Consider the following 10,231-nt stretch of genomic DNA (forward strand, 5'->3'; position numbering starts at 1 on the left):
TGTAGAAGATATTATGATTCATGTGAGTGAAGTGGTACATACATACATAACAATAAATTTTATTCCTCTAAAACATATCTTAGATTAAAAGTGACACAGAAATGATCTCAGTTCTGGATGCTATATAATGTTGAATAAGGATTCTCTATCCAAAAAAATCATATTCTATGTCTCTATCATATTTCCCAAAATAATATAAAATATTAATTTATGTTTTTCATAAAATCAAATTCCAATAAAATAATCGATTTTAATTGGTTTTGCACACCATTAAAAACACCAATAAATACAAGTGATCTTAGTCCATATAATGTCTATCTAGGTTTTGAACAATGGATTCCGCCTCGAGAGATTCATAATATTAGGCTAGCTGGAAAGAGTCACATAATGATAATGTGTTTGTGGCAAAAGTATTGTTTGATTTACTAAAAGAAACAACTACTCCCTGACAATAAAAATATTTCAAACTGATTGCACGTAAACTTTGATTAGAATATTTATTTTCTCTTATATAAAACTTAGCTTTATCATAGGTGGAAGAGTTATATTAACAAGATATTAATTTAGTGATATAAAGTCATGTTAGATATTTATAATAATTAAAATGTCAATGATTCAATTTTTAAGAACGACAATTGTTGGGAGAAACAATTATGTATCTCGAAAAAAATTAGCTCAATACACAAGAAAAATCGAGAGAACATTATTAGTAGTAAGAAAAGTGAGAAAGTTATATATCTAGTCACACGATAATCTTGAGAAAATTCTTGCATGAGAAAAAGCCAACCGTTAAACTAATTCAATATCTCAAACTAAATCCATTTCAATATGCATGCATTCGTGAGCAATGGCGTGATTCAGTTTGCAGCTAGTCAAATTAGCGGTCCAAATCATCCAATTTAATAACTAAATTCGTTATAACCGAGAGCAACAATATTATTACTTTTATATCTCCGGGTCTAATCCTTTATTTTTTTTATTGTTTTGGAGATTCAATTTTTTTGAAACTTTTAATTTTTTATTCTGTGTCTTATTTATTTTTCACTCGTCTTTATTAAAAGCTTTAATCATCTCTATGTTTAATAGTTGTTGTTAATTATTGAACAACATTAGATGATCGTAAAATTACAATAGTGTAATATTCTTAAACCATAATTTAGTTGGAAATATTACATGTTCATTTTGATTATTTTTGTATTCCTACTTTTAGTCCATCTATAAGGTAAACAGTGTATCATTTATTATTTTGTATGTTCATCATTATTAATATTCCATTGATTCACGAATGAAAATAAATTAATGACCACATACAATAATAATATTTCATAAAAATATAATAAATAAATATTAATATTTTTCATGTGAGAGGAACAAAGATAGCATCGATCTTATAGCAGAGGGGATAAAACCACATATCTACTGGTCAAAGCCATTGTTTTTAGGAGTAAGATGGATCGTTTTACACCAGCCCTTCTTCTCCACCAAACAGTCTTCATCACTTTTCATTTTAACTTAGTTCGTTGGTGTCCCGATAGTGTACCAAACCAATCAAAATATGTTATTTTTTCTAAAAAACATAAATTAATATTTTTTATTATTTTGATAAATATCATTGGTTAGAAACCTATAAACAAAGTCTTTTTAGAATAGAGTATCCTTATCGGTGTGTCATCTACTCCTCGGCTCTATGCTACAAAATATACACGACAAATTTCCCAATCTCCTTCTAGAAGATCTAAGTAGCTAACCTTCTTGAAAGTCCATTAACGATTTACTTTACCATTCACATTTAAGTAGGAAAATAATTTATGTAGTATATCATTCCTTATAACAAAGAGATAAGATTTGAATGAATGCACTCTATAATAGGCAACATTACATAATATATTCCAAATATACCATTCATAAGTCATAACCACACTCTATATTTATTATTCCTTACATATCCAAGAATTCAAAGATACTGCTTAAATGAGATCTACTTGAATACTGTATATAGAGAAATGGGATCTACTTGAAAATTCAAGATTATTGCTTATACAGGACAAAATAGTTAACTTAGGTGTTCAAACTGGGATAAATAGGATTAGTTTTTTTTTTTTTTTTTTTGTAATATCAAGGGTTTTCTTTACTTTTTTTTTTTTGTAAAGAATTAATCATTTTTTAGGTTTGTGATTATCTTTCGCAATAAATATCGCTCCCAAGAATTTAAGTATCGACCTTGAGAATCCAGTAAAACCTTATACCACTTAATCAATGTCTTGTTGGTATCGGTAAACAACTTTTTGTTACACAAGATACGCATATAGATTTAATATTATTTTTTTAAATTAAACTAGACGGGTGTGAAGATTGTTTAAATATTACATCGATAGAAGGTGGTTCTTAAAATGATGTTTAAGAACTACTTTGATGTGTAATTGAGGTTTATTGAGAACAGTTCTATTAAAAATAATGAAAATAACCCAAGGATAAAGGATAAAAATACAAGTATATATATATATATATATAATTTGGAGTTAGGTTACAAAACGTGGTGGTTCAGCCTAAGAACAGAATTTAATGGTACCTATAACTAGGAGGGTTGGATAAGTATTTAAAAATTGCAGTATCTGTAGTCTTCTACTCTTTCCTATAAATAAAATACAGAACAAAATTTCCAAACTCCTTCTAGATGATCTGAAAGTTCATCCATTTTTGTCAACTTATTTACTTTACAATCACATTTTGTTGTTTGTGTGACTATAACTGTAGATAAAATATGCTGCAACTTGTTCTAGATATGTTTCTAGAAGGTATATATAAATTAACATTAGTTGACTAACTGTTAGGTGGCACAAGTATACATATACATATTCATAGTTCTCTCATGTTTCCTCACTTTGAAAAACAAATGGACAAAAAGGGTTCCAAAAACAAGGGAAAAGTCTCTACAACAAGTACCACAAGCACAACCTCTGAAGGTTTTCAATATTCATAATCCATGCATGCCATTCATGAATTAAATGTTACTTTGTTTAGTAAATATTTGTTTGATAAATGTGCAATGGGTGCAGAAGTGAGCAGTAATGAATGGAAATTCATAGATATGAACAAGCAAGAGGAGGATCTCATTCACAGAATGTATGCTCTAGTTGGAGATAGGTAACTATATATATATATATATATATTTATTTATTTTTCTATTAATTAATTCTCTCACGAATTATAAGTTAGAACTTAGAAGTACTCATTTTGCTCTCCTTAACTGAAAATTTCATTGCAAATACGATTTAACAGTGAGTTCAAGTTCTCCTTCTGCGTATCTCACTGTGTGTGTATATAACTATATATATATATATCCTTTGACTCTAATATATATGTAAATTTTGTAAAGATTTATACACAGTCATATGTATTATGTATCATTCATTTATATTACTTTTATACAAAATTTAATGATAATTAAAAATGAATAGTAAATAATATAGTGATAGTGTAAAAAACTCTCAATATGTACATATTTTTCCCTATTTAAAAACTTATTACATAAACGCTTAATTATGATATTTATTCAACCATGTAAGTTAGTATCACATCATTTTTAATTCGATAATTAGAGATTTTATTATCAAAATTAGTTTTTTCTGGGTACAGTGTACCAAAAACTTATTACCCCCAACTTTTAGTAATGATTGAGAAGTACTTTTGAGGTAATAAAAGTGTAAAACAAGCAATCACAAACTATAACATATTCTCTACCTGTTTTTTCTATCTAGAGGAGTAAATTAAAATGTAAAATTGATCTAAGAGCTTTGATGTGCTATTCGTTATTTTCAATTTTAAGATTAATTTAACCAAGTTGACTTTAGTTTCTGAAATGAATTATGTTCTTGGGAATGTTAATTTCTAACTAAGTAATGAATACATATAGAACTTTGTGTTGCATAAGCAATTGAGTTATATTATTTTAGGTTTTTCCATAAGGACACAATCATTAAGAAACTCAAAAAATGTATTGTCAATATTCGGAGATCATTTATTTAGTACAATAAAAATAGCATTGTTTACTTTTTCAACATTTAAGTTGCACTTTTGGTTTCTTATCAAAACCCTAATATTTTTACATCATTGTCTGAATAACATACTTCCTTTAATATTTATTATAAGACAACTTCTATTATGTTTTGATAGTTTTGTTATTATTTTTCTAGTTTATCTTTTAGAAGTTTTATTATCTCTATTTTTGTTGTTGTTATAAGATCATCAATTAATGAAAATATAAAAAATTACTAACAATTTTCATTCATACGTACAATACAGTTAGAGAATTTTGTTGTTTCTTTTTTCTTGAAACTGGAACAGATGGGATTTGATAGCGGGTCGCATTCCAGGTCGAAAAGCAGAAGAAATAGAGAGATTCTGGATTATGAAACATGGAGATGCTTTTTCTGTTGGAAGAAATAAAGATAATAAACCATCAAACTCGTGATTTTCTATATGCATTAGTTATTATGTACTATACACTACTTTTTGTTAATTATTACTAAGAGTTCTCTCTTATTTCATTTTCTCTAGTTTAACACTTCCATTAATTGGCTACCAATTTCTTGGTTTGCATCACAATTTTAAGTTTGATTTTAGAACTAACGATAAACAAACTTATCTGACTTGGTTATTCATATTCATCACTATTTTCATTTCCAACAAACGTGAAAACAAGGACCAAACATTTATCAACTGGACATGCTCATCATATTATTGCTCAGGTCACTCTCAGGAATTGAACCATCGACCTTATGTATCCGGTGTAACCTTACATCAGTAGACATTAGGTTGCATAATTTAGATAGAAGGCCTTCATTTCCTGAATCTACCAAAAACCCTCCACTCACTAGGCTTTTGCTCCTTCTATCTCACTCACATTCTTCTGCCTGTTCCGACATCAAATCATTCAGATTTTATTATCTGTCTCAATTTAGGCTTAGGATATGATACTGCTGAGATCATTTCTACCAACACAGCAGCCACAAATTCACCATTTTTTAATTTCAATTGAAGTTGATTCATGCTCCTCTTTCCATTTGCACTAGAGAATAAATGGTATATGTAGCACTAATAAATGTTGGAAAACGATGGCATGGATTGTTGGTACAAACAACAGAGTATACTTCATGGAGAAGAAAAGGAACACGAGAATCTTGTCCAGCTAAATTACAACAGAGTACATGTGATCCTATTCAATAAGTAATACTGAAAAACAAAAGAAAAAACACCTCTGGGTACTACTTACAAGTTAGAACAAAATAAAAGAGATTTAGACATCAGAGATTGCTAACAGTATAAGACCTCTCTAAAGCCAAAAATATTTAAGAGATCAACTTCCACATAAAAGAGCTGGTATAACAGGAGATAAGTGGCTAAGAAGTAGGTTCAAGTGCAGCCTGTTGATGCCAAACACCATTGAGGTTCGACTGCCATAGTCGAACCATTCCATCATGACCTGTAGTAGCCAAGGTCATTCCACTCATATCCCACTCCATCTGCCACACCTAAACAACATTGAAGGAGGATGTTCACTAAGCAGTGCCTTGTCACATAATTCATTCGATGTCTAATAGGAGAGAAAATGAAAAGTAGATTTGTAAATATTAAAACAGAGACAAATCTAACATCATAATCATACCATGCCTTCATGACCCGACAGCAAAGCAACTCTCTCCACTGGAAGTCTCCCATCATGGTCAGGGTTCAATCCAAGGTTCCATATCCCAAGTCCCTTATGGGTTGCAACCGCAATGGTTTCATAAGATCTATAAGAAAATAAAACCAGTTACTCATATATGCATATAATAGATGGAGTTCTTCCACAACTTTTTTTTTTGCTGCAATGGACATTAGTGGTAGACCGTAGACATAACATAACTACAACCTGAGCTAAGTTGTGCAAACTTCAGCACATTAGTAGACTTAAATGAAATCGAAGCTGTCACAGTCAAAAAGTCCAGCATTTTGGTGCTAGTTTTGCAATAGAAGAGGAAGTCGATACTACTAGATGAGATTGAAAGATGTCCTAAATTATGTAAGTATTTACCTGCCAATGTTTGGTGCCCATGCAACAGCATAAACCTGATCACCCTTGTCCTCAGGCAGTGCCAGTTCTGCCACTGGAAGCCATCTTTGATGAGCCTGGTCAAATTCCCATACCTGTTGGAAAAATATTACACATCAGAATTCAGAAATGTATCCCACCTCCAAACCTAATAGGCTAATACGAGATGTGGGGGGAAAAATATGCCACTAAAATACTCAAAGTCTTGCTAATTGCCACAGCTGGTAAACATATGGCAGAGTATTTATTCAATTCACATGGATGGAGAGAATAGTACTAGAATGAAATAACAGGGCAAAATTATAGAGTTGAGTTACCTTAGAAGAATTAAGCTCTGCCGTATTTGAATTAAAACCTATTATGAAGCTGGACTCCTGACTTCCACCTTTTTGTGGATTCCAAGATATGGATGCAGAGAGGCACAAAGCCTTTCCAAATGCAGACACTGACTCAACAACATTCTGAAACTCAGCCTACAGTGAATGAATAAAATAAATATAATTTGGCATCCTTATAATTAGAATTTTAAGCATCAAACATTGTGACTTGGAGAGAAGGAGTAATTTCACCAATATGTAAGACAAACAATCTAGTTTCACCTGAAGCTGCCAGTTTTTGAGTTCCAAGGGATCCAAAAGCTCATAAACTCTCACGTGGCCATCTGAATATGCAGCAACCTTTAATGTTTATAAAATGGTAAAGGAATAAGTATAAGATCATCATTAGGGTAATAGTTTTATGCATTCTTACAGCATTTTATGTGAAAAGCGGCACACATAAAGTAGTCAAGCAATAGACAAAAAATTTGAAGTTGCATCAGATAATGCTCTGTCATAAATCATGTTCATTGACGAATCATTGATATTTAAATATTTCTTAACCATTTATACTATGTTATTTTGCCGGTCTCCTACACAAAAATCCAAACCACCTAAGGCATGATTCTAACATCTTTTCTACAACATGAGCTATTCCAACTTTATCATTAATGCCTTGATTTCCAATCATTGTCTAGCATGTCATCGCAACATTTTCATCTCTAATACATGGAGTTTATTCTCTCGTTGAAATTTTAGCGTCCAACATACGGTCGATATAATGAATCCAAAGATATAGTTCCAACATATATATTAATGAAATCAAGGAAAGCTATAGAACTAACCATTTTCAAAGTAGTAAGAGAGCCAAATTGAACATCAAGGACCTTGCTTGAACTGCATCTAAAGGTCTTGCAATTCTTCCATTGAAGAGGCTGTGAATCTACATAAAGGCAAAAGAACAAAGCATATGTAAGAAAAGACTCAGGCTTGCAACATTGAAGGAATAAAAGCCCTTATAGTATAAATAACAATTGAAAAGCTCTGAACTGATAATCGAAAAATGTATGAAAACTACAAGAGTGGAATCCTTTACACATGTCATAAACAATAAGCAAAGTGGAGAAATTGAATGTTGATTGAAATAAGCAAAGTTTAAAACTTTATAGGAAGAAAATCAAAGTAATGATACCATTCGCAACCTCCTCCCACAAAGACACGATTCCATCGGCGGTAACAGAAGCAACCGCATCACCATATTCTGGAGGAACCCAAACAACCTTAACGATAGTTCCTTCATGGATCTGCAAAATTGAATAGGACAATAATAATATTGAGTAATGAAAATGGAATGAAGAAAAAAGAAGAAAGGAAAGGTACCTTAGAATTGAAAGAAGAACGGAGAGAGGAAGAAGAAGAAGGATGAGTGAAATCGAAGATAGAAAGTGAACCATCTTTGGAACCAGAAGCGAGTCTGGTAGAAGAGTAGTTCCAAGAAGAACATGTTGTGACATTATTAAACTTCAATAACTCCTTCGCCATTACTCAAATACTCAACAATGCAATGCGGCTCCTTCAAATTCCCGAACCCTAGAAACGTTCTTCTTCTTCTTATGTTTGAAATAGCTACGAACTCAACGGTTAATGCTTCTCATTGGGATTTTATGTTAAAATAATCATCTACATTTATCTTTTAATCATGGTTCATAAATCATAATCCAGTAATTTATGTTAATGCTTTTTATTTTTTACAATAATTATATTTTTATATAGTAGAATATGGTTTTAATTTTGACATCTTGCAAGTATATAATTTATTTACTACATAGTCACATAAATGTTGGTTTAATTGATAGGAGATTGTTTGTTGTTTATTATTACTAACAAGGTTGTGAATTACAATTTTCTTTCGGTTTAAAATTTATGTTCTGAAAGTGCGTAAATTTTTTTACACTGCACATTATCAACCATTCATTTGTAATACTTTTATTTAAAAGTCAATACTAGCTAATATATGAATGGTGAAAATTTATTGACAATATAAAAATCACTTACACTGTCAGTGTATACATATTAAATCCTTTCTTCTATCCTCTTTTTTCCCCTCCTTTTTCTACGCATGTTTGCATCATATAGAGAGAGAACTACCGAGTACCAACCCTATGAGTAAATCATGTTTACAGGGATATGCTTTTTATTTTTTATTTTTTTGCATTTTCTGGTTATTGAATCTTTATATTAACTGATTGAGTTGAATTCCTATCAATTGAGAAATCAGCAATACATGGATGGATTTAATATATATATATACTGACAGTGTAATATTTTTTACACCGTCAACAAATCTGTATCATTCATATGTTAGTTATTATTGACTTTCAAATAAAAGTATTACAAATCAACGATGGATGATATTCTGATAGTGTAAAAAAACTTTACACTGTCATTGCATAGATTTAAAACTCTACATTAATAAGCTCATAACTAATCTCTCACTTTTTTGTTAAAGAACTAATCACTTTGTAAGTATGTAGTTGTTCCTAAACAAATATCGCTCCAAGGAATCAAATTCTTGTACTTTTATTAATCTTGTGAATCTAGTAGAATTTTAAACTACTAGACCAATGACTTGTTCGTCGAGATTAATACAATTAAGTGAGAAGGAAAATGTTGTCAATGATGCTGGTCAGCTAGCGAGTTGGAAGATGAGTTGTTGGTTTATGTCATTGTGTGTGTGGTCTAATGTATTTTTAACTATTCAATTCAAAATTAGTCACATTGTTTCGGTCATATCAAATTAAAATAGCATACCCATTCTTAGAGAAGATGCACAGCGGAAAGAGAAGAAGAAAAAAAAAGAAGTCTTGGCAAAACTTTATTCAATATTTCACAGTTCAATGTTCTGGATCATTGAAGAAGAAGAAGAACTAAAAATAGAAACTGAATTAACAAACTAAACTAACCTGAAACCTATAAATAGACAAAAACTAACTAAAACTAACTAACAACCAAAAACGGGCGTAGCAACAAATAAACAGAAGGAAAACAAAAAAGGCCCAAAAGCTAAAACATAAACCAGAAAAGAAGAAGAGGGAGCCATTGAAGCTTGAAGCTTAAGGAAGATTTAACACCCCCCCTCAAGTTGGGCGGTGTAAATCACAAAGTCCCAACTTGAAGATGAAGTTCTGAAAGGACTTGGGAGGAAGAGACTTAGTAAAAACATCTGCCAATTGGGCAGCAGAGGAGATAGGAAGAAGATGAACAAGGCCTTTCTGGATTTTCTCACGAACAACATGACATTCGATCTCTATGTGTTTGGTGCGTTCATGGAACACAGGATTATGAGCAAGATAAATTGCTGATTAATTGTCACAATAAACAGAGGATGGAAGAACAACAGGAATGTGAAGATCAGTAAATAAGTAATCCAACCATTGAAGTTCACAAACGAGACTACCCAAGGCTCGATATTCGGCTTCGGAAGAGGAGCGGCTAACAGTGTTTTGTTTCTTGGTTTTCCAGGAGATGAGGGAAGAACCAAGGAACACACAGAAGCCAGTGATGGATTTTCTGGTATCGAGACAGCAGGCCCAATCTGAATCAGCAAAGGAAGATAGCTTAAGAGTGGATTGAGAGCTAAATAAAACACCCTGAGATGGAGAACCTTTAAGATAATGAAGGACTTTATGGGCAGCAGTGAGGTGTGAAGAACATGGGTTGCTCATAAACAGACTGAGTTGTTGCACAGCAAAGGAAATATCAGGTCTAGAGATTGTCAGGTATATCAGTCGTCCTACAAGGCGTCTATATGAGGATGGATCAG

General features: G+C 31.5%; 2 protein-coding genes across 2 annotated transcripts; one reads left to right on the top strand and one right to left on the bottom strand.

Moving 5' to 3' along the window:
• LOC109348598 (MYB-like transcription factor ETC3) lies at nt 2,881-4,508 on the top strand. Its single transcript, XM_019589093.1, has 3 exons — nt 2,881-2,963; nt 3,057-3,144; nt 4,345-4,508. Exons 1-3 carry the CDS (start codon nt 2,894-2,896, stop codon nt 4,469-4,471), a joined length of 285 nt encoding a protein of 94 aa, XP_019444638.1. The 5' UTR covers nt 2,881-2,893; the 3' UTR covers nt 4,472-4,508.
• LOC109348597 (protein SEH1) lies at nt 5,147-8,023 on the bottom strand. The gene is made up of 8 exons (XM_019589092.1): nt 7,789-8,023; nt 7,601-7,712; nt 7,254-7,351; nt 6,691-6,768; nt 6,409-6,564; nt 6,074-6,186; nt 5,666-5,792; nt 5,147-5,531 (listed from the first exon to the last, which is right to left on the bottom strand). The coding sequence occupies exons 1-8, from the start codon at nt 7,948-7,950 to the stop codon at nt 5,400-5,402; spliced, it is 978 nt and encodes a 325-aa protein (XP_019444637.1). The 5' UTR covers nt 7,951-8,023; the 3' UTR covers nt 5,147-5,399.

This window comes from Lupinus angustifolius, chromosome LG06, assembly GCF_001865875.1.
Source record: "Lupinus angustifolius cultivar Tanjil chromosome LG06, LupAngTanjil_v1.0, whole genome shotgun sequence".
Classification (NCBI taxonomy): Eukaryota; Viridiplantae; Streptophyta; class Magnoliopsida; order Fabales; family Fabaceae; genus Lupinus; species Lupinus angustifolius.

Excerpts from the sequence above, each read along its gene's own strand:
- LOC109348598 (XM_019589093.1), top strand. The coding sequence starts at position 2,894 with ATGGACAAAAAGGGTTCCAAAAACAAGGGAAAAGTCTCTACAACAAGT. Across the intron at positions 2,964-3,056 it reads CACAAGCACAACCTCTGAAG|AAGTGAGCAGTAATGAATGG; the intron begins GTTTTCAATATT and ends CAATGGGTGCAG. Across the intron at positions 3,145-4,344 it reads TATGCTCTAGTTGGAGATAG|ATGGGATTTGATAGCGGGTC; the intron begins GTAACTATATAT and ends AAACTGGAACAG.
- LOC109348597 (XM_019589092.1), bottom strand. The coding sequence starts at position 7,950 with ATGGCGAAGGAGTTATTGAAGTTTAATAATGTCACAACATGTTCTTCT. Across the intron at positions 7,713-7,788 it reads GTTCTTCTTTCAATTCTAAG|ATCCATGAAGGAACTATCGT; the intron begins GTACCTTTCCTT and ends TCAATTTTGCAG. Across the intron at positions 5,793-6,073 it reads TGGGCACCAAACATTGGCAG|ATCTTATGAAACCATTGCGG; the intron begins GTAAATACTTAC and ends ATTTTCTTATAG.